General features: G+C 38.3%; 2 protein-coding genes across 2 annotated transcripts; one reads left to right on the forward strand and one right to left on the reverse strand.

Moving 5' to 3' along the window:
- Positions 1–3214: 3214 nt before the first annotated feature.
- Positions 3215–5173, reverse strand: LOC125232191 (radial spoke head protein 9 homolog). Its single transcript, XM_048137827.1, has 2 exons — positions 4913–5173; positions 3215–3980 (listed from the first exon to the last, which is right to left on the reverse strand). The coding sequence occupies exons 1-2, from the start codon at positions 5094–5096 to the stop codon at positions 3349–3351; spliced, it is 816 nt and encodes a 271-aa protein (XP_047993784.1). The 5' UTR covers positions 5097–5173; the 3' UTR covers positions 3215–3348.
- A 5508-nt stretch (positions 5174–10681) lies between these two features.
- On the forward strand, positions 10682–16705 carry LOC125226015 (putative E3 ubiquitin-protein ligase UBR7). Its single transcript, XM_048129832.1, has 2 exons — positions 10682–11000; positions 14898–16705. Exons 1-2 carry the CDS (start codon positions 10839–10841, stop codon positions 16542–16544), a joined length of 1809 nt encoding a protein of 602 aa, XP_047985789.1. The 5' UTR covers positions 10682–10838; the 3' UTR covers positions 16545–16705.
- Positions 16706–24141: the final 7436 nt, after the last annotated feature.

Genomic DNA, 24141 nt, shown 5'->3' on the forward strand with positions numbered 1-24141 from the left:
AGGGTTGTTCCGAAAGTTGTTAGCTACTCAGGCTCTACTCATGTGATTTGAATAGGTAAATGTTTTACTATTCTGTGGGATATTTCAATACAAATCATATTCAAAAGAAATGAGACTAATGCGAATAATTAATTTATTATATTTTTTTTACCAAAAGCTGTTTAATTTTTTTTTAACAAGCAGAAACGTCTGCTAACGATTCCAAACATTTTTATATTAAAGGAAAAAATTGTCGCTTTCGCCGGGACTTGAACCCGCATCTTCTGCAATCCGTGCATTGCTCTTAACCAATTGAGCTACGGAAGCCACGCCGGATCTCGCAAATCCTTCACTCATGCCTTTCCTTATGTACACACGTCTTGAGGTGACGTTTAGCGCCTTCTATCTATCTTGTTTTGTATGAAATTTCTGACTTCCTGGAAAAAAATCTATAATTTATCAAGTTTGGTATCCAAATAGTTGTAAATGCTTAGATCCCTCCGGGATTAATCAATTGTGTCTTTCTGCTATTTTCCCTTACTAATACTGCACTACTGTTTACTTGATGTACTTATTTGTAAACATCTGATAGTCATGATTTTAGGACATGGCTCACAAGCGCGGATCCAGCTTCGTGCCCAGGGGGGGTCACGTGGTCTATTTATATGGCCAAATTAGGCTCCAGGGAGGGGGGGGGGGGTCATGGGGTCGTGCATCCACGCATAATGGCTTATTAGTCACCCTCCACTAAGTCACTATTATATTTACGTAATCAAGCGCTACTATACGTAAATAAGCATTAAAGATTCTCAATTAGGTAGTATCACTAGTATCACCTATAAATACAAGAACTCTTGCAATGAAAAATAATATTTGGCGACTTTGTTTTATAAGGTGTAGCACAGTGATGATTAGTTAAATAGTCTTTTACACCTAACAAGATACTTATAGGTACCTAATTACCATAGCTGGGCATTAACTCGTTAATCCGTTAATCGTTAATTAACGAAGTTAACATTTTGGTTAACGGATTAACTTTTAAGTTAACTTTAAAAAATGTTAAAGGATTCGTTAACTTCCGTTAAATTTCTTCGAGTCCGTTAATCTTTAATCCAGTTCCGCACGCGCCGAGTAAAACTTGTTCTGACCGCTACTGTAAAAACCCGGAGTACGGCGAAACCTAGGATTTTCCCGAAAATTCACAGTCTACATATCAATTGGTGCCTTTGGATCACTTGTTCGAGACCTGCTAAAGTTTATTAGTCCTACTGCACCCATCACTAACTGCGAAACAGAATGTAAATCATCAGGCACGACGCATGGCACATAAATCGCGCAACCGACGCATCAAGCCAGAGTTCGGCGGGCCGCGCTATCTACCAAGTTACCGTGGATCACAACTTCGATTAGAGGTGTCTCAATCCGAGGAACCTACCCACCATAACTACGACCGCATGAATGACCCAATACCTACAGGTTTAACGTAAAACCTAGGACTTACCGAAAAAACGTCGGTATAAGTACAAAGAGAACAATATTTATTAACATTGCGCTTTTACCATTTGGCAGCTGGGATTTTTCAAGAAATTTTGGGGATCTTTGGTCTTTTACAGTAACATAATAAACTTACCCAAAAACTTAATAGTTGATAACTGATGCAACTGGCTACAGTAAAATTATTTTTTATCACGATTAACGGATTATCGATTAACTTTAACTTCCGTTAAATTTGTTGAAATGTATCGCTTTAACGTAAGCGTCAGAATGGCGGGTGTACATCAAGCAATCCTGGTGTGGTATACGTCTGGAGTTAGTGCTAGCAATGTGCCAAATGTGCGCCAAAATTCGAGCAATGTGCTCTTTGAACTCCAGAGATATTTAAGAAATTAATGACACCCACCATTCTGCCGTCAGGTTGGCGGGTGCACTTCCAGTTCTAGCTAATGGCTGCCTACTCAAGGTGAAAGTACTGCCTAAGGTTAGTGCTCGTAATGTGCTTCCACATGTATGAAACACAAACTAATTCAGAGAGCCGTTGAAGAGTAATATGGGATTGAATAAATATATCTATAAGTATCACTTTTTAGTGAAAAGTGCCTGCATTTTAATGCTGCATTGCAGGCAATGAACATTGCTATTTTATTTCAGCAGGCGTTATAGATATATTTATTCAATCCCATATTACTCTTCAACGGCTCTCTGAATTAGTGTGTGTTTCATACATGTGGAAGCACATTGCGAGCACTAACCTTAGGCAGTACTTTCACCCTTGAGTAAGCAGCCATTAGCTAGAACTGGAAGTGCACCCGCCAACCTGACGTCAGAATGGCGGGTGTCATTAATTTCTTAAATATCTCTGGAGTTCAAAGAGCACATTGCTCAAATTTTGGCGCACATTTGGCACATTGCTAGCACTAACTCCTGACGTATACCACACCAGGCCCCGTAGCCGAATGGCATTTCTCCGACGCCAAACGAAAGCGATACGCCGCTGGCTCTGTCGCGCCAATACGCAAGCGCGATAGAGATAGATATCTACTAGCGCTTCGTTTCGTGAGCGTTTCGTGAGCGATTGTGGCATTCGGCTCGCCACCCAGGATTGCTTGATGTACACCCGCCAATCTGACGCTCATGCTTTAATGATTAACGAAGTTAACTTTTATAGTAACGGATAGATTTAATAAGTCAGGTCTTATAAGTATAAACATCAAGATAATAGAAAACGCATTAGCGATTATCGAAGTTAATTATTTGATTAACGGTGCCCAGCTATGCTAATTACAATTTTGCACTATCCACTACCTATTATTTATTATTTGAAATGTTTTCTTGGAAATTTCTGAAATGCCAAGGGTCTTTTTTGATCATCTATTGATTTCAAATATATTTTATATTTTTATGATTTAATTCGTTATGATTGAATCTCACTCTCTGACTTACCCATTATTACGTATGCATTTGTTTCGAGTTTTGTTGGAGAAGAATTTTTATACTTACCTACATAAAGGTCGTCGACATTTATGAATTCAAATAATCGAAACTAATTATTAACGCCAACGTGCTGAACATTAACTTTATTTATCACAAATAACAAATTGTATTAATTAGGTTTACTAATTCAATCACACAACAAGCATACAAAATAAAATAGATTTTATAAAATTCTGTGTTGTAAAAAACCGCCATAGGCTCATAGACGTAATAAAACACTACATACCGTATTTTACAGTACATAATGAATTACCATTCCCTTCTCTTCGACCCTTATGTTTCGTTTCGACTTCGACTATGTATGTACATATATATATGTAATATGTACTACTGTCAATAACTATTAGTAAACCCTAAAATCTCAAACCTAAATAAGTATTAAACCAAAAATGGTACGTCTAGATTTTTACGGCCGTTGCCTATGTACAGAAAACCGGCGTCAGGGGTTCGAACCTTATGGAAATAAGTCATTCCTGGCCAGTATAAACTTTTTAAATAAGCAACACTTCCCGTTTGTTCTAAACTCAAATTCCAACAGCCATTAGGGATATCCTGATCAACAGAGTCAAGGAAATCCATGCTATAGTTATAGTCTTGCCTGCTAAGAAGATTGGAATTCCACTGCTGTTGCGGCGGACGTATATGAAGATACGATTTCAACTGTTGAGCTTCGGAAGCAGTTAGTCCGTAAAAGTTTGGGTTGATGACTACCTTCCCGTCTGGTTGCTTGATGAGCTGCCCTCTTGCACATATTTCCGCTTCGTCGCAAATGTTAGCAATAGTTCCCGCCATTCTGCTTTCTTCTGTAATAACCTGACAGCGTTCTGGATTGTTTTCTTCTAGAGCTTCGTCTAAGATTTTAACTTTAAGGGTCGGATCTCCACGAAATGGAAAGGTTGCGAGCAGCGACAGTAACTTGTGGCGTCGTTTTGCTTTTGGCAATAAGGCCCAGTACTTAAAGTCGGTCGTGTAAAAGTATCTGCGATCTGCCACCGCATCATTGGTTATGCCTAAAATATAATTTACAGCGTAGTAATAAGACTGTGACAATTTCCTCGCGAAACAATTAAACGTCTAATGTAAACGTATTCGCCTCGACCGAGGCACGTCTACATTAGACGTTTGCCGCGTCAGCACATTGCCTCACCCGAGCCAATTCGCTCGACGAGATGGCGACCCTCGGTGAACTATTCTAAATAATACTGCACAAGTGCGTATATTTATTGCAGTGGCTCGTCAATAGCCGGGTCCACTTAGATCGAAGCACTCACACGATCGAATGTGCTCACGGCGAAAATGCCTCGCTCTGTGTGGACCCGGCTAATATATTTTTTTTTAAATCCATATCCAAAATAAAAAACTGATAACCACGAATCACGAGCCGCGGGATGCAATTGCCTCGCGAGGCAGACGGCTGCTCGGTCAGTGCTAATATTGATTATTTGATTTAAAAACAAACTTGGTCAAAAGCGCTCTCCACACTCGAGTGCGTATGGCGGCGCGATGCCGCGATACGCGAGCGATTGTGGACAGCGCTAACGCCGTGGCTTGCGTGGGTGACGGTCGCGCGATGGTCGCGCGACGGCGATGCGACGCATACGAAATCAAACCTTATCGATATGGAAGTATGAGACGCGACGGCGATGGTCGCGCGACGGTCGCGCGACCGTCGCCCACGCAAGACACGGCGTAAACAAGATTGTCACTGGCGCGACATCGTAATTTTCTGTAAATTCAAATATAAGATTAACATTCTAGCCGGCATTTTCAAATTGATGAGGGATAATTTCAACCTATGCCGCTGTAACCCGGGGGGCACTGGAGTGGATACCTTGGTCACTATAGATCATAACATAATCTACCTAAAATAAATCTATATCAGTTTTACTTAAGTGTATTAATATCAACTGCTTGAGAAAATGAATTATTAGGTTTGACTTACCAACTGCGATGTGGTAGTCACCGTCTACAGCGTACAACTGGCCCCAGTACTGCATGTGTGTGAAGTGATTCTCCGCTTGTAGCATAGTGAGGGAGTTTTGTAGCATAGAAATCAGCTCACTGCTGAACATCATACCGTTTACATTTATGTACTCTCTGTACTCCCAAAGCTTGTGGACGTTCATCGTATATTATTACCGCGGGTTTTCTAGATACAAAAAGTTAATATAATATCTTTAATATAGGTATATTGACAGGCACAGTGACAGCTTGTTGCCAGCATTTGTTTTGTCATTATTCCTTAAACACTATGGTTTAGATTAGAAGTTATTTACATGTCATGTCAGTGCAAATTCCGTTATAAAGGCAAGCGTCCACTGACTCCGCTCCCACTCCAAGCCAAAGAGCATTAAATCACTTCGATTAGTTCGTTTCACGAACCTATAGGCCAGGGCTTGCTAACGTTACCAAAATTAACGTTGTCATTTCGTTGCGTAGGTTACGTAATTACTTATGGTTAAAAGCCATAAAATATCTAATTTTTTAATGATTGGAATCAAAGGTAACAATCAAGGATTATTTAAATAGGATTTACATACTCATCATCGATTTTTATACGTATTTCATTTTTGGTGTTAAGTATTTGTATTATTAATAATAATAATAATAAGCCCCCAGGGCAGCTTGTGGCGAGCTGAATGGGAAGTGGCGTCCCTTGGGTCCCATGCCCCCGAGAGTCAATCAGATCCCTCCCTCCGGCTTGCCTTCATTGGCCGGCCGGAGTGAACACTGAGCAGGGGTCGCAGGACTCTCACCTCTGGTTTGCCTTAACCGGCCGTCCAGAGTGGGGTGCCAGAGCTATATGCTTGCAGGGTGGAAGTGAAATATGCATAAGACGCGAGTTGGCACAGTGGCTGTTTCGTACAGACTGGGTAGAAAGCGGCGCACACCTCTCCACACCCTGAGCCGCTCACGCTATGTTGTGCCCTTGTCGCTCCGTGCGAGCGGCCGTTTTCGGGGACCCATATTGTCATGTTTTGTAACATATGAGTAAGGCAGGTGCCATAGTTTTTCCAATAGCACCGGTTACGAATCCACTAGCAACTCAACATAATAGCCCGGTTTCTTTTTGTACCTTTATCTTACAATAGTTCTACACTAACCGGGGCTTGTCCTTGGGTGCATTACTATAGTGCGGACAGGGATAATCGCTGGTTTGTGTCACATTACATTTAGATTAAACTGTTCTAAAGGGCCTCTGCGCTGTTGGCTTCGGCCCCACGTATGCCTTACAAAGGTCCGGGACCCCATGGTCCCGAGATATGTAAAGAACAAACATAATAATAAAATACTTTATTGCACTACTACAACGACAACAGCTAAACAAACAAATAAAGAACTTAAATAGTAGGTAACAACAGGCGGTCTTATCGCTAAAGAGCGATCTCTACCAGACAACCTTCAGACAGCGAGATAGTGGATAGAAAAGAGTTAAGGGCAGTGCAAATATAATTAAAAAAAATGTAAATACCTAACTCAATATAAACTACAAGCAAGAAAATAAAAAAGAAATATAAGATTATCAATAAAATAAACTACAATACAATCGTGAAGCGATAAAAATAAACTACTTAAACCTACACAAACTACATAGATACATATTGAACATCCAAGCAAGAGAGAGTAACGACCAGGTAGCGCAAACAAAAAATGGGAAGAAGACTAAGGAAGAGATAAAAAGTGTTCCTTTAAACGTTTTTTAAAAATCGTCAGTGACTGAGCACGTCTTATATCGATTGGCAAAAAGCATTCCACATTCTTACTGATTGAAAGGTGAAGGATTTGATGTAAAACTTAGTAGATGACCTAGGAGGAGCAAGAAGAAGATTTTGAGAACACCTAACAGAAGAGAGAAAACTGAACCGCTTTTTAAGGTAGTCAGGAGTATTGGGGATGAATAAGGTGCTATAGAGAAGAGAAAGAATATGAGAGTTACGTCGCAAACGGATCGGAAGCCACCTGAGCTGCGACCGGAAGCTGGAGACATGGTCATATTTCCGCAGTCCGAAAATGAAGCGAATGCACACGTTTTGAAGCCGATCGAGCTTGTTTAACTGGTCTTCGGTAAGGTCAAGATAAGAAACGTCGGCATAGTCTAAGATAGGAAGGAGAAGTGATTGAGCCAGCGCAATTTTAGTAGCAAGCGGTAGAAAGTTTCGAAGTCATCTGAGCGAACCCACAGCGGCAAACATTCTTCGACTAACTTCGGAGATAAGAGTTGCGGGCCCCAGGAAAGAGTAGGATCCATAAGTATGCCCAGATTCTTCACTTGACACGAGAACGGGATCTTGACCCCATCGAATATTAGTGAAATATTTTGCTTAATAGTTAATACTCTTTAAATAAAGTGTCAGATTATAACGTTTGGGTGGTTTGGTGCTTCGGTGTAAGAACATGTATTTATGAATAATAAAATATGTAAACATAAATAATATGCCTTTTATTTAATTACAGCAAAAACTAAAGTAACCCACAAATTATGTTTATGTAGCGGATCCAGCTTCGTGTCCAGGGGCCCATTTCTCGAACGATATTAAGTGTGTTGTCATGGAAACCTATACGATTTGACAGTTCGTGGACTAATAGTATTAGTCTAATAGTCTAATGTCGTTTGAGAAATGGGCCCCAGGGAGGGGTCACGTGGTCTATTTGTATGGCCAACCTAGGCTTCCGAAGCACTTCCGAAAGGGGGGGTTGATTTTAGTTCCAATAATGTCTGTTGGAATTTGATTGATACCTACCGCCACTAGTAGAAACGTGTGAAGGTATGTAAGTGTGTGTGTGTGATTGGAAGGGGGCATTTTTTGTATGAACTTGGCGTTCTTCTCCTAGTGAGTATTATATTCTTTGCCACTGACTCAAACTAACATACTAACACTAACAACTAACATAAATTGAATAAAAAGTTGTATAGATATTTAAAATTGCAAACGGGACTTAATCGCGTATTTACTATGTTTTAAACACTAACCTCCGACGTTTCAAGGACGGCATTGTCCCCGTGGTCTCGGAGCAGACTGGCTGAAGTTGACATCAACATCTAGCTGTACGAGTTTTTCGAACTTTCGTCCTTGAAACGTCGGAGATTAGTGTTTAAAACATAGTAAATACGCGATTAAGTCCCGTTTGCAATTTTAAATATGTGTAAAAATCGTGAAAGTTTGAATAAGTTGTATAAATATCAAAAGAGTAAGGGGCCACACACTTTCGATCACACGGGATTTAGTTGCGATTTGCGATATCGTATGTGATCAAGTCATAGATTTAGAATTATTAAACTAGATTGTTTAGTTAGGTCAAAAAGTGTGTCCACATGAGAGGTAATTGTTTGGGCTGGTGTCCCTCTCGCACTTGCTGACAATGTCAACATTATTCAGTGACGTCATCACTGTCATAAATTGGGGATACCAGTCAATTTTCAAAGTTACTACTAAATCTACTAACACCCAATTGAAAGTATTTTTTAATTATACAAATCTTTGATTTACTGGCATCAAAATAATTACATTATAATTATTTTCAAATTTTTTGAAATATATCGAAACCCTAGTTTGAATATAACATTAAAATAAAATAAGAAGTTATAAAGTCAGGTAATATACAGATAAAAATACTACTAATATGGGAACCTCATTAACACTGGCAACATGTGCGAGAGGGACACCAGTCCAAACAATGCCCTCTCATGTGGACCGTTTTCGCTAGTCTGATACGATCGACTTTCTGTTTCAGTAATAAGGTTTAATTTCGTATGGCAAAAAATGTGATTGAGCTGTCCCCTGTAAAGGTCTTTGGATCAAGTAAATCTTTTGCGATGTTGACATACACTGTCTGTTGATCGGTGGTGTAGTGTATGTACGGGTTTGGACAGTTGAGTACTGGTCTCAAACATCCCGTAATACGCACACCACAGAGGTCCTATACCTGTCTCGGGCATACATGGCGCGCGGAACGTAGGCTAGTCTGTGGCCAGAGCCGAGGGATGCAGCTCGGAGGAGCGGCAATAAATAAGATAAACGTGTGCGCGGCCGTGTATGTTAGCGAGCCAGGATGTAAGGAACACTCAATAGCATATAATACATTGGCGACGAGGATGGGATGAGGAGGTAAAAATATATAAACTGTTTCAGACTGAGCTATGCTTTTATGAAGAGATTCTCCTGAGAGGAACACGAATAGTTATTCCAAAAGATCTTCGGAAGATAATCCTCACAGCTGCTCATGAAGGTCATCCAGGAATAGTCGCCATGAAGGCCCGGTTGAGAGCGAAAGTTTGGTGGCCTAAGTACGATAGAGAAGCCGAGAAGCTAGTTAAATCTTGTGCAGGATGCACATTAGTATCGGCTCCCAATCCGCCTAATCCGCTAAAGCGACGCGAATTGCCTGATGAAGCATGGAAAGACGTGGCCATAGATTTGCTTGGCCCATTACCCAGCGGAGATCATATCTTTGTGATAATTGATTATTTTAGCAGGTATAAAGAAGTTAAAATCTGCCGGAAAATAGACAGTACGGAAATGACAAAACACCTATTAGAAATTTTCAGTCGCTTGGGTGACCCGGCGACCATCACGGCGGACAATGGGCGTCAATTTATATCGGATCATTTCAAATCTTTCTGCAAAGAAAGAGGGATTACATTACACTCAACGATCCCGTACTGGCCGCAAATGAACGGAGAAGTCGAGAGACAGAATAAAGACATTTTGAAGAGGTTAAGGATAAGCCAAGTAGAAAAAAAAGATTGGAAATTGGCCTTAATCGAATACATAGGAATGTATAACAGTACACCACATTCAGTGACAGGAAAAACACCCGCAGAACTATTCTTTAGACGACAATTTCGAGATAAAATCCCTATGGTAAGCGACCTGAGTCGAAAAGGAGATTTCAATTTAGAAAATAAAGATGTAGATATGGAGGTTAGGGACAAGGACAAGGAATTAAAAGAGAAAGGAAAGGAGTACACCGATGAAAAAAGAAAAGCAAAAGAATGTACATTGGTAGAAGGCGATAAAGTCGTTATGAAGAATATAACTAAGGAGAACAAGTTAAGCACACCTTTCGGAGCTACAACACTTACGGTGGAAAAAGTGAATGGAGGAGATGTGGAAGTCGTAAACGACGAAACAGGTCAGAGGTATAGAAGGAACGTTGTACATCTCAAGAGAGTAGACGGGGAGTGGCAGATTAACCTAGTTGTAGACTATTAAGTTGCTGGGTTTACGTTGTTAGTTATGTTGTAACTGAAGTTGAAGATTTTTAATAAAGTCTTAATGGTACAGTTGTTCTTATTTTTATAATCTTGAAAGAGGTTTCTAAATCTATAAGGAAGGAGGGATGTAGTGTATGTACGGGTTTGGACAGTTGAGTACTGGTCTCAAACATCCCGTAATACGCACACCACAGAGGTCCTATACCTGTCTCGGGCATACATGGCGCGCGGAACGTAGGCTAGTCTATGGCCAGAGCCGAGGGATGCAGCTCGAAGGAGCGGCAATAAATAAGATAAACGTGTGCGCGGCCGTGTATGTTAGCGAGCCAGGATGTAAGGAACACTCAATAGCATATAATACAGGTGGTTTCGGTTAATCTGTTGCGACGGATCGTACAGGTATATCGTAACGTGAATGGGGGCTTACGGCAGATTTTGTAAACGTCGCGGCCATATGTTTTTCGTATCTAGCAACACAACACATTTCATTTAAAAAAAAAATCACTTGCTTGAACAGCTTGTAGTTTGTCGTCCTACTACTTGGCGCCTAATCCACCTTCCATTTGCAACCGGCTTTTCTCACTTTAATTTTAACTTTGGTTAATAAGTCTTTATAATTCGGTTCCTTAGGTTCCATATTAAACGTGTTACGATGTCCACTAATGGTGCCAATGGCGAGGATACAGAAATGGCCGAATGCGAAGGCGAAAAAGTAGTGACAATGATGGACGTACTTCAGGAACAACAGGAATTCGAAGAAGACGCTAATGCTGTTCTTGGAGCTTCAGACGACAAAAACTGTACTTACAATAAGGTAACTAAAGAATGCATTTAAGTAGATAATAATTTTGAAATTTGTAGAGAAATACGAACAAAGACTCATTTTTATGTGACGTCTCGAGACCCCGTTAAGACAAGAAAATGTCTGCCCAAATCGTTTGGAAAATATTTCTATGCCGCGTGCTCTATGTGTATGTATTATCTAAACTTGCCAGCATACTATAAATATAAAGTAGGCGTTATATTAATGCAATAACCAAGTGTGCTTTGCTTTGTTGCCAGTTTAGGCAATTTTAACCAGCATCTAGTTTGTATACAGTAGGCAGGTACACGAAATACCATGCCTATTTACTTTCTGAAAATATCATTATGTGTAGCGTAACAAGGGTGGGATGTGTTATGAATGGCAATGTGCCTACAACACCTCAGTCAGCCGATTGATGATATGCTGTCGTGTAGCATATTGTTTTAGTTATCACTCTTCTGTATTGGTGCAAGTGACCCAGTGGCAGTATATTGGCCAAAGTTTAAATCATTATCACTTATGCTAGGGTACCTGTAGGCATCCATACCATACAGACTACTTATAACCAGACTGACCCCTTATATATTAGGTACTTTAGTACAAATTAATAAAATTGACAAACCTAATTTAAGTATATCCTTACATCTTCTGTTCCAATATATTGCAAATGCTCCAGGAGTGAAAGTGAAATATAATATGCTGGGTAGAAAGTAGCACACCTCTTGACACCTTTGAGACACGTATTTTTCCTGAGGCCTACTGCATAAGAAAATACCGACATGCCATGACTCAAGATCAAAATTCAATAATTTAAATAAAATTTATTTACCAGGGTGTCCACTTTCTGGAAAGTCAGGGAAAGTCAGGGAAAAGTCAGGGAAGCTCATAGTGGTCATGGAAAGTCAGGGAAATGATTTGAAGGTCAGGGAAAAACTTGGCACCAAGAAAAAAAATCAAAATGTATTTAAAAAATAATATGATTTCTTGGGTTGACCACATCCATGACAGCAAAGATCGATCCCCGGTAGTGATTTAGACTTTTAGTAGATAAATAAAAAATCGTAAATGCGGAAAAATCCAGATTTTTTTACATTGCGTAGGGTACCCACATATTCCAAAATGGCTAAGGGGGTCGGGAATAAATTCAGTTATTGTGATTCAGATTAACTGGAAAGTTGCACCACAATGTCACCACATACAACTGCTTTTGACAATCCAAAGCGGAGTTCCTCATAAAGCCAATGGCGCATAACGTCACATAGAGGCGCAATTTTGTATGAGTCAAAGGAGCATAGGAGGATAATATAAGCATGACGATGAGAGAACTTCAAAACACTTGGAAACCTAAAGGCATGTATAGGCATCCCGACGCTGATAGAGATGGGTAACTACCCAGGTAAATACCCGATGGTGGGTATTTACCGGGTAAATACCCGATATTTACCTACCCGCGGGTAAATACGCGGGTATTTTCATTTTTCTTCCAAATTTGACGTTTTTAAATGGTGCTTGGGCTAAAATAGATTAATTTAAGTCAGTCTTTGTAATTGTACACATAATGTTTATTCAAATTGGGAACGAATAGGTTGCTATGAGATAAAATGTGATTTTAGTGTATCACTCCAACTATAAAAATCGTGTAATATCATTCTCTGACATACGGAAATAATTTCAAATGCTTATAGTATCAATTATAAGTTTGATAAATTAAAACTGTAAATAAAAATATGTGATTAAAAATATTTAAAAAAAATCTTTTTCAAGCTCATAACTCATACATAGTATGTTTTATGACAAAAATGCATATAAACTTTTTTGTAGGAAATTGTGTCTACTTTAGTTCGTACATACAATACTTTTCGATATTAATGATAGTTTCCATGAAATATGAAAAAAATACATTTTACCCCCCCTAACCCCACCATAACCCCCACCAACCATTACTAGGAAATTTATCTTTATCGAATAAATACGACTAATTAATACAATCTAAAAAAACACACATAAAACGTATTTTTTTAATTATTTTTAAAAATATACATTAAAACTTCTGTAAACTTAATTGTCTATTTGACTGAACAGTTTTGTTTTAAATTGTGTATAAAAATTACAACCACTAACTTAGTATTTATCTCCATTTTAACACAAATCAGGCAGGCAATTATGGTCGCGCGATAAATGATAAAAACATCTGGCCGTCCCTATCGCACTTACTAATAGTGCGATAGGGACGGCCTGATATTTTATCGTCTATCGCGCGACCATACTACCCGTGCAGCATGTCCAACATGAAATGAATCTACCCGTCAATTTGGGTAGATACGGGTAAATACCGGGTAGATAGGTATTACCTGGGTGGGTAGATTGGGTATTTACCCACGACCCATCTCTAGACGCTGACAACAAAGAAAAAATTTCGCGCTCGCTTCGCTCGCGTTTAGTATTTTCCATTTCATCAATTTTAATTCCCTTTATTTTTCGTGAAAGTTTCATGAAATTTAAGATTTTTTGGAAAGTTTCCGCAACTTGCTCATAACTACTCTGCTCTGAGAGACTAGGTGTTTCCTATGTTATGTACATAATAACTACCTATAGCCCCAGGGATGTATAAAAGTGGAAAAATTTTCGGGCTCGCTGCGCTCGCGATGTTTTTTTCTGGCGTAGGTTACCCAAGGGCGCCAAAACTCAAACTCGCTCTACCCTGATAGAGTGCACAGGCCGGCACTGGTATAGCCAAAAGTAAATGGCGATAACTACAAACTACAGATTTCGTTAATGTTAGTTTTATAAAACCAGAAATTAAAATTTGATAGTTAACATAAAGATAAAAAAACCGTAGGTATAAAAGTATAAACTGCCTTGCAAATTTTAATATTTCGTACTTTAGAAAACAAACATATTCCAGAAAAAAAAATTCTGTGACAGACGGACAGACAGACGCACGAGTGATCCTATAAGGATTCCGTTTTTCCTTTTTGAGGTATACAGTAAAAACTTATTTTTTCAGGTTTTTTTTTTTCAAGACAAAAAAAAACGTTTTTTTGCAACTCTAAGCAAAAGTGATAATAGTTGAATGAAAATTTGGTCAGGGAAATTTTCTTAAATGGTCATGGAAAGTCAGGGAAAAGTCAGGGATTTTTTTTTGGGCTTAGTAGTGGACACCCTGTTTACTTAGGTACCTTATTATTAAATAAATAAAACAAATTCAGCTCAATAATCACAATATTATGCTTAAATGACTGGACATGTTCTTTCCAATTTTAATCTTATAACCAGGGAGCGTACTTTTCATGCCGATGACATTAATCTGACGTCACGCTCCATATAGGGTGATCCCAAATAGTTTTATTGTAAATTATTAATCATTAGTCGTCAATCATTTTAATCGTGTACAAATTCCTTTAAATACAGTAGTCCATTTACATGTGGCATAAATAATACCTACCTACTTGAAATGTGAAACGTGAATATATATATTTTTTTATATGTACACAAATTTAATTAAATAGTATTGTTAACAACACATTACAATAAATACGTAAAAAAGAGAATTCATCTCTAACGTAAAGCACACCATCCTTCTTGCATTCATTACCATGCAAAGAAATTCATAACTTAAAATGATTAATGACTAATGATTAACAATTTACAATAAAACAATTTGTGATCATCCTATATGGAGCGTGACGTCAAATTGATGTCATCGGCACGAAAAGTACGCTCCCTGCTTATAACTGTCATGAGGAAACCAAATAAAATTTATTCATGAATTTCTGAGGCCAAAAGAAAGAAAAAATGTTTTAAATAATTTTTACTAATTTTTAATGTATTTTTCGTAAAAGTATATGTTATTCATAAAACTGGCACTTAATATGGAGGAATAACTAATTTCTTTTTTCTTTTTAGGGATATATAAAACGCCAAGCTGTATATGCATGCCTGACTTGCTGCAGTGATGCCAAAAATGACCCAGAAAAGCGTGCTGGTGTGTGCCTTGCCTGCAGTTTGACATGCCATGAGAACCATGACCTGGTAGAGCTCTATACTAAACGCAACTTCCGCTGTGACTGTGGAAATCCCAAATTTAACCACCCCTGTCAATATACTGAAAGTAAGACATCTCTCAATGATGAAAATATTTACAACCAGAATTTTAGCGGTCTGTATTGCACCTGCCACCGGCCCTATCCAGATCCGGATGGAGTTGAAGAGGAGATGATTCAATGCATAGTATGTGAAGACTGGCTTCATTCATCACATTTAGAAGCTACTGTACCTGCCCCTGAGCTTTATGCTGAGATGATTTGCAAAGCTTGTATGGAAAGTAATGACTTTCTCCATGATTATAGTAAATATGCTGTTAATGGTGAGGTTGATGTAGTAAGTGTCAGTGAGTCTGATGATTCCAAACACTGCAATGGAGACATCACTGAGATGAATGGAGCTAATGTTAAAACAGATAATGTTGAAGATGAGAGTGCTAAAGATTCTGGCATATTGGCGAAAGTTGATAATCTCACTGAACCTGATACTAGTCATGATACTGTTGAAAATAACTCAAAAGAACAAATGGATGTGACAGTCACTGAGAAAACTGACAATGAAAATCCAACTACTGATAATAGTGACGAAGGTCAAGCTGAGCCTGTTAAAACATCTAATGAAAATCCTGTAGAAAATGACCTCATAAACCCCATTGAAGACAGCCAAGCTAAAGATGACCAAGAAGTGAAGCTGTCTTCTGACGAAATTTCTGAAAATCAGTTAAGTGGTAGTACTAACCCTGTTACTAGTTCTGAAGACCAAGCAAACATAGATGCAACTAATAATGAAGGTAATGGTATGCCTTACACCACTGAACAACAAGAAGACTGTGCTAATACTTCTCATGTATCTAACACAGGTGATGTGAATGGTGATCAACCGAAAGTCGAAACTGATGAGGGCTCTAAAGTTGACAGTCAAGAAAAGCAAGACCTTGCTGACTTGGGGACTGTTGAGAATACAAATGTGGAAACTTCACAAGTAACCAATAACCATTTTGGAGATGAAGAAATAAAGGAAAATAAGCGAAAGTTATCTACAGAGGAATCTACACTTGATGCTTTTGCCAAAAAACCAAAATTAAGTAACAGTGACTGTATTAGGCCACAAGGAGGAAGGAAAATGTTCAAAGGCGCTACATTTTGGCCAAGCCATTTTAGACAAAAATTGTGCACTTGTAATGAATGCATTGCCATGTACAAGGATTTGTCCGTATTGTTCCTTATAGACCCTGAAGATACAGTTACTGCTTATGAAGTTTTAGGCAAGGAAAAAACTGATGGTGCTGCATCTACTCAGTATGAGAAAGGCCTAGAAGCTTTATCATCCCTAGGCAGAATTCAACAGATTAATGCTTTGACTGAGTATAACAAGATGAGAGATAAGTTACTTGATTTTCTCAAAAGCTTCAAAGATAGAAGGGAAGTTGTCAAGGAAGAAGATATAAAGGCCTTCTTTGCAGGTATGAAACCAAAAAGAGAGCCTGATGGTGTGTACTTCTGCAGATAATTTTTTTGCTATTAAAATGATGACCATTTTATTCTTTATTATCCATTGTAGTGATTGATGTCATTCCTGCTAGTATTAAATAGGTATCGTCTTATTTAAGATTAACCATTGATTTCTTATATCTTATTCTTTGATGTAATAAATGACTCTTAATTTTATTATGAAGTTGTTTGATTTGTTGTGCTAAAATCGCTTTAATAATTATAATATAGTGTGTTACCATTACCGCCGTGCGGGTATTTATTAAAACCGATAATAATTATATAATCGTTTGCGCATATCAGAAAAGCATATTTAAATTAACTGCAAAATAATTCTCCGAATTGGGCACATTCAATGGACTAAATTTGTTTATATCTTTAAATTCTATCCCACCAAAAACATTCTGTAAAAAACCGGCCAAGAGCGTGTCGGGCCACGCTCAGTGTAGGGTTCTGTAGTTTTCCGTATTTTTCTCAAAAACTACTGAACCTATCAAGTACAAAACAATTTTCCTATAAAGTTCTACTTTTGTGATTTTATTAAGAGCGCTATGACAAAAAAAGGCGATATATTGTAAAATGCACAATATTTATCGACAAAATTGTACACTTTACTCATACTAAAAGACAGTGAAAGTACTTGTTTCAGTTAGAACATCTTATTAACTGTCGGTTAAATAAAAAACATATGAAAAAAAAAGCTTTTTCAATTAGTAATGATTGTTTTTCTGATGCTCGTTTAGGAAAAACCGCGTGAAGCACAGAATTCGGAGCTCTTATTATGTACAATTTGATAAGATCACTCTCATAAATGAGGTAAATTTAAGTTCCAAATATCTTGTACTTAAGGCCCATTAAACAATATTTATCATTTAATCCTTTGAAATTGAGAAATTGAAAGTAAAACGAACTCAATTTTGTCTTGAAAATACATCGAAACAAGTGATCATTTCTCCGAAAATCTACATGTTATCGAAGTTATTTTAGTATATAAATAATCTGCACAATGTGCTTAAACTGCTGTTATCCATTTGTCGTTATAATATTTTATCATGATTTTTTGCCAATTTTTTGAAAACTAGCCTTCCTGTCGCTATTTTACCGGCGACGGACGCCTGCGATTTCAGTGCCGCGCCGGAGCTCGAGGAGGTAAGACGTATGTCGCTTTGGTCTCCGAGTTTTCATCGCAAACGTCGAGAATATTTATTGTTGTGTGGGTCGGACGCCTTGTTTCTACACGGGCTATCCTCGCATTGTGTGTGTGTAAACAGCGACCAACGAATTTGATCCTAGATCCGTAAATATTTGCTTTGCTTTTGTAATACTTTGTTATGTTTAAATGTTAAAGTATTACAACGTTGTGATGATAAAAATGTGAAAATTACAATACGGTCAAGATGATAAGACACATCAAGATGGTACTCGGGATCTGATGATGGAGCCAGAAGGTGGTCACCAGTACCAGTGAACCATGTAAGTAAACGACTTCGTGTTTAGGCTCGTTGGGTTCGTCTCAACAAGACCTTTGACAAGAGGTGGTACTCAGGGTCTGATGATGGAGCCAGATGGTGGTCACCAGTACCAATGAACCATATAACTAAACCCAGAGATGGGGAAATCGTAATCGATTCCGGATTACACGATTACTTGATTTTACTTTGTAATCTGACACTACTGGGTGTCAGATTACTTGTAATGTAATCAAGTGAAACGGTAAATTACCATTACATGTAAAGGAATCACTAATCATCTATACAATCATTACTATTACCAATAATTCGGAATCATAGTCGATTCAAAATAACTGAAATTATTGACTTGATTACTTTCAGATTACGAATATGTAGTACCTCAGATTGCTGACTGTCACTTTGACACAAAAGTCGTCATGGGTGTCGTAAAATAGGTTTTAGGAGGTGCTGATTCCAAAATTAATGACTAATGTTCAATCTGACATTGCTGACTGTCACTCTAACACAAAAGTCGTCATGGGTGTCGTAAAATAGGTTTTAGGGGGTGCTGATTCCAAAATGAATGACCAATTTGGAATCTGACATTGCTGACTGTCACTTTGACACAAAAGTCGTCATGGGTGTCGTAAAATAGGTTTTAGGGGTGCTGATTCCAAAATTAATGACCAATGTGGAATCTGACATTGCTGACTGTCCCTTTGACACAAAAGTCGTCATGGGTGTCGTAAAATAGGTTTTAGGAGGTGCTGATTCCAAAATTAATGACTAATGTTCAATCTGACATTGCTGACTGTCACTCTGACACAAAAGTCGTTATGGGTGTCGTAAAATAGGTTTTAGGGGGTGCTGATTCCAAAATTAATGACCAATTTGGAATCTGACATTGCTGACTGTCACTTTGACACAAAAGTCGTCATGGGTGTCGTAAAATAGGTTTTAGGGGTGCTGATTCCAAAATTAATGACCAATGTGGAATCTGACATTGCTGACTGTCACTTTGACACAAAAGTCGTCATGGGTGTCGTAAAATAGGTTTTAGGGGGTGCTGATTCCAAAATTAATGACCAATGTTCAATCTGATTATGCTGACTGTCACTCTGACACAAAAGTCGTCATGGGTGTCGTAAAATAGGTTTTAGGGGTTGCTGATTCCAAAATTAATGACCAATGTTCAATCTGACATTGCTGACTGTCACTCTGACACAAAAGTCGTCATGGGTGTCGTAAAATAGGTTTTAGGGGGTGCTGATTCCAAAATTAATGACCAATGTTCAATCTGACATTGCTGACTGTCACTTTGACACAAAAGTCGTCATGGGTGTCGTAAAATAGGTTTTCTGGGGGTGCTGATTCCAAAATTAGTGACCAATTTGGAATCTGACATTGCTGACTGTCACTTTGACACAAAAGTCGTCATGGGCGTCGTCAAATAGGTATCCGGAGGTGTTTGAAAACTAATGACCAATTTGGAATCTGACACTGTTGACTGTCACTTTGACACAAAAGTGATCATGGGTGTCTTCAAATAGGTTTTCATGGGTACTGATCTCAATATTAATGATCAATTTGGAATCTGACATTGCTGACTGTCACTTTGACATAAAAGTCGTTATGGGTGTCGTCAAATAGGTTTCCTTTCCAGGGGTACTGTGCAATGTCAGGTTCCAAATCGGTCATTACTTTTTAAATCATTTCATTAATTTTGGAATCAGTGCCCCCTAAAAACTATTTGACAACACCCATGATTCCTTTTGTGTCAAAATTACAATTAGCACTGTGAGATTCCAAAATAGTCGTTAATTTTGGAATCAGCACCCCCGGAAACCTTTTTGAAGACACCCATGACGACTTTTGTGTCAAAGTGACAGTCAGCAATGTCAAGATTCGAAATCGGTCATTAATTTTCAAATCAGCACCTCCGGAAACCTATTTGACGACACCCATGACGACTTTTGTGTCAAAGTGACAGTCAGCAATGTCAGATTGAACATTGGTCATTAATTTTGGAATCAGCACCCCCTAAAACCTATTTTACGACACCCATGACGACTTTTGTGTCAGAGTGACAGTCAGCAATGTCAGATTGAACATTGGTCATTAATTTTGGAATCAGCAACCCCTAAAACCTATTTTACGACACCCATGACGACTTTTGTGTCAGAGTGACAGTCAGCATAATCAGATTGAACATTGGTCATTAATTTTGGAATCAGCACCCCCTAAAACCTATTTTACGACACCCATGACGACTTTTGTGTCAAAGTGACAGTCAGCAATGTCAGATTCCACATTGTTCATTAATTTTGGAATCAGCACCCCCGCAAACCTATTTGACGACACCCATGACGACTTTTGTGTCAAAGTGACAGTCAGCAATGTCAGATTCCACATTGGTCATTAATTTTGGAATCAGCACCACCTAAAACCTATTTTACGACACCCATGACGACTTTTGTGTCAAAGTGACAGTCAGCAATGTCAGATTCCACATTGTTCATTAATTTTGGAATCAGCACCCCCGCAAACCTATTTGACGACACCCATGACGACTTTTGTGTCAAAGTGACAGTCAGCAATGTCAGATTCCACATTGGCCATTAATTTTGGAATCAGCACCCCCTAAAACCTATTTTACGACACCCATGACGACTTTTGTGTCAAAGTGCCAGTCAGCAATGTCAGATTCCAAATCGGTCATTAATTTTTAAATCAGCACACCCGAAAACCTATACTCGTGGTATATGCACTTGAAATGTGAAAGTGAAAATGCTAGAATGACATGTAAACCACGAAGTTGTATAGTCATATTGTTCATTGGTATTGGTGACCACCATCTGGCTCCATCATCAGACCCTGAGCACCACCTTGAAGTAATTAGAATTGTATTTGTCTTATTTTATCATCATATTAATATAATTATACTTTACTCTAATACTTATCATATAACAAAAGCAAATATTTGGGATGGGATCTACTTTTATAATTATTACTTTAATTTTTTAAATAAATTTTAACATAATTGATATTATTTCGCGCTATATTCTCGTATTTTCGTACAAAATAATGTTTATTAGAAACCAAAAGTTTATATCGAGATAGTAGATTGTGGTTGTTATCAAAATTCCATAGAAAGGATCAAGATTGTTTTGTCCATTATTGTAGTGCGAGCGAGTGATAAGACGTGCTAGAAAGGGTCGGCATATTGGGCTCGCGCGGCGGGTAAAATACCTAATTTCGCCCGACGCCGAAATGTTATAACGCTCTTAATATTTTTGAAACGTATGGTTCAAAAGTTAGAGGGCGATTATTTCCGAAATAGTACATTACATCAGAAGCCGGAAAAATGAGGATTTCCGGCCAAGTGGGTATATACGAGGAGGATAGGGATACGAGGCCGGGAATCCGTTTTCACGCCGAGGCATGTATAGTGCTTTTCTCAAACATACAATGAAATAAAAAAAAAATGCTCTAAAGGAAAATATTTTATAAAAAAAAGTTACTTTGCAGGCCTAAAAAAAAATAAGAAATCCCTTTACAGTCCTCTCGAGTTGTTGCGCCCAAAAAGCGACACTTCCCAGCCCATTTTAAGGAACGTAAAGACAATATTTCATTGCATGTTTGAGAAAAACATTTTTTTCCACTTTTTATTTTACCACTTTGTCGGCGTGATTGATATACATATTGGTACCAAATTTCAGCTCCGCGGACGGACGGACTGACAGACAGACATGGCGAAACTATAAGGGTTCCTAGTTGACTACGGAACCCTAAAAATATTACGGGTTGTTCCTGGTTCGTCGGAATTATCCATATAATTACTAATATTCCTCGGAATTATCCATATAATTACTAATATTCCTATAATTAAACTCTTATAAGTACATGGTTAAAATCCCGTTTCTAATTATCATCATCCTCCTTACGTTATCCCGTTTCTAATTATAATATACTTATAGATAGATTATTCCGGCGAATCAGGAATACGACAAACCACGAGAAAACCGAATTAAGTACCTATTCTCAAATCTCTATTTTGAAATTTCTCTAACAAGGTCGCAGTACATTAGCATTTACTAAAGCAGTAAAGAATGGTTCATTCGAATTTGAGTGGTAGGACCGAACCAACCCACAGCACAGACATCGATGTGTCAAAAATGTTTAAAAATAATCATAATCAATGGCGCCATTTAACCGAATAAAGTTTGGAATAAAGCCAGGTAAGTTTACAACGATTTTTAACCGCCGCACCCAAATCTCAAGGAAGGTGGTTCTCAATTCGTCTGTATTTTTTTTGTTTGTTCCACGATATCTCCGTCGTTACTGGTACGATTTTGAAAAACATTTTTTTTATTGAATGTATATGTATACAGATTGGTCCCATTTTTATCAGAACCCAGTTCTGATGATGGGATCCTGGAGAAATCGAGGGAACTCCTCAAATCTGAAAAGCATACATAATTATGGTGATTTTTGTGTTTTTATAAGAACAGCATGCATTTACATACGAAACAGTGACATTTGGTGTAGTGGAACTGCTGATGATGGTCAGAACGGTACTCCTCAAATCTGAACGGCACACTTATAGTGACTTTGGTATTTTTATAAGAACAGCATGCACTTACGTCCAGAACAGTGACAATTGGTGCAGTGGAACTTCTGATGATGATCAGAACGGAACTCCTCAAGTCTGAACGGCAAACTTATAGTGACTTTCGTATTTATTTAAAAATATTTTAAGCGGGTTACTCACGTATTAAGTCGATATAGCGTTCGACATGTTTCGGTCCAATTTCGAGAACCTTTCTCAAGAGTAGCGACCCCGCCTTTACATGTCGAGAGCGCGACGCATACGTCGCGCTCCGATTGGACCGAAACATGTCGAACGCTATATCGACTTAATACGTGAGTAACCCGCTTAAAATATTTTTAAATATGTATGAGTCTCACGGGAGTTTTATACTTTCGTATTTTTATAATAACAGCATGCATTTAAGTTCAGAATAGAATTTAGGAATATATTACGTGTATTTTTTTGTTCCTCTGTGCTACAGTCACCGTCATAAAGGAGTAAATGATTTTTGTACCTTGTCGCTTTAAATCGTTCGACAATTTCGTATGACATTTCAAAGAAGACGGTTATATGGCAATATAGAAATCGTCACTTATTTAATTGTATGCTGGTGACTGTACACTGTATTATAGGTAGTAAACAAAAATAATATTTCTGCGCTATTATTTTAGGGTTCCGTACCTCAAAAAGGAAAAACGGAACCCTTATAGGATCACTCGTGCGTCTATCTGTTTCCTCTGCCGTTGAAGGGTACACAAGGAAGGGTGCTCCATGACACCAATCTGTCGCCAGGACCGCTACCCTACAACGGCCAAGTCGCACAACATTAACTGTAATAACAAAGAAATCGCAGTAAGGAACCTTAGACTTGGCACGACTTTGTCTAGATTTTATTACTTTTTAGAGATAAACAAGCAGCTCCATCGAGACTTGGATAGTTTTTAGGGTTCCGTAGTCAACTAGGAACCCTTATAGTTTCGCCATGTCTGTCTGTCCGTCCGTCCGTCCGTCCGTCCGTCCGCGGATAATCTCAGTAACTGTTAGCACTAGAAAGCTGAAATTTGGTACCAATATGTATATCAATCACGCCAACAAAGTGCAGAAATAAAAAATGGAAAAAAATGTTTTATTAGGGTACCCCCCCTACATGTAAAGTGGGGGCTGATTTTTTTTTCATTCCAACCCCATCGTGTTATATATTGTTGGATAGGTATTTAAAAATGAATAAGGGTTTACTAAGATCGTTTTTTGATAATATTAATATTTTCGGAAATAATCGCTCCTAAAGGAAAAAAAAGTGCGTCCCCCCCCTCTAACTTTTGAACCATATGTTTAAAAATTATGAAAAATTGTTTTGAACTTGATAGGTTCAGTAGTTTTTCAGAAAAATACGGAAAACTACGGAACCCTACACTGAGCGTGGCCCGACACGCTCTTGGCCGGTTTTTTACAGAATGTTTTTGGTGGGATAGAATTTAAAGATATAAACAAATTTAGTCCTTATGGTAAGCGACAATGCGATATTACCTTTTAGTCAAATATTATTGTTAGCGATATAAGCACTACTGAGGAGT

The sequence above is a fragment of the Leguminivora glycinivorella genome, chromosome 1 (genome assembly GCF_023078275.1).
Source record: "Leguminivora glycinivorella isolate SPB_JAAS2020 chromosome 1, LegGlyc_1.1, whole genome shotgun sequence".
Classification (NCBI taxonomy): Eukaryota; Metazoa; Arthropoda; class Insecta; order Lepidoptera; family Tortricidae; genus Leguminivora; species Leguminivora glycinivorella.

What these genes read in the sequence shown, in the direction of transcription:
- LOC125226015 (XM_048129832.1), top strand. Translation starts at nt 10,839, where the DNA reads ATGTCCACTAATGGTGCCAATGGCGAGGATACAGAAATGGCCGAATGC. An exon ending in AAAACTGTACTTACAATAAG is followed by an intron (nt 11,001 to 14,897) that starts GTAACTAAAGAA and finishes TTTTCTTTTTAG; the next exon opens with GGATATATAAAACGCCAAGC.
- LOC125232191 (XM_048137827.1), bottom strand. Translation starts at nt 5,096, where the DNA reads ATGAACGTCCACAAGCTTTGGGAGTACAGAGAGTACATAAATGTAAAC. An exon ending in TGACTACCACATCGCAGTTG is followed by an intron (nt 3,981 to 4,912) that starts GTAAGTCAAACC and finishes ATTATATTTTAG; the next exon opens with GCATAACCAATGATGCGGTG.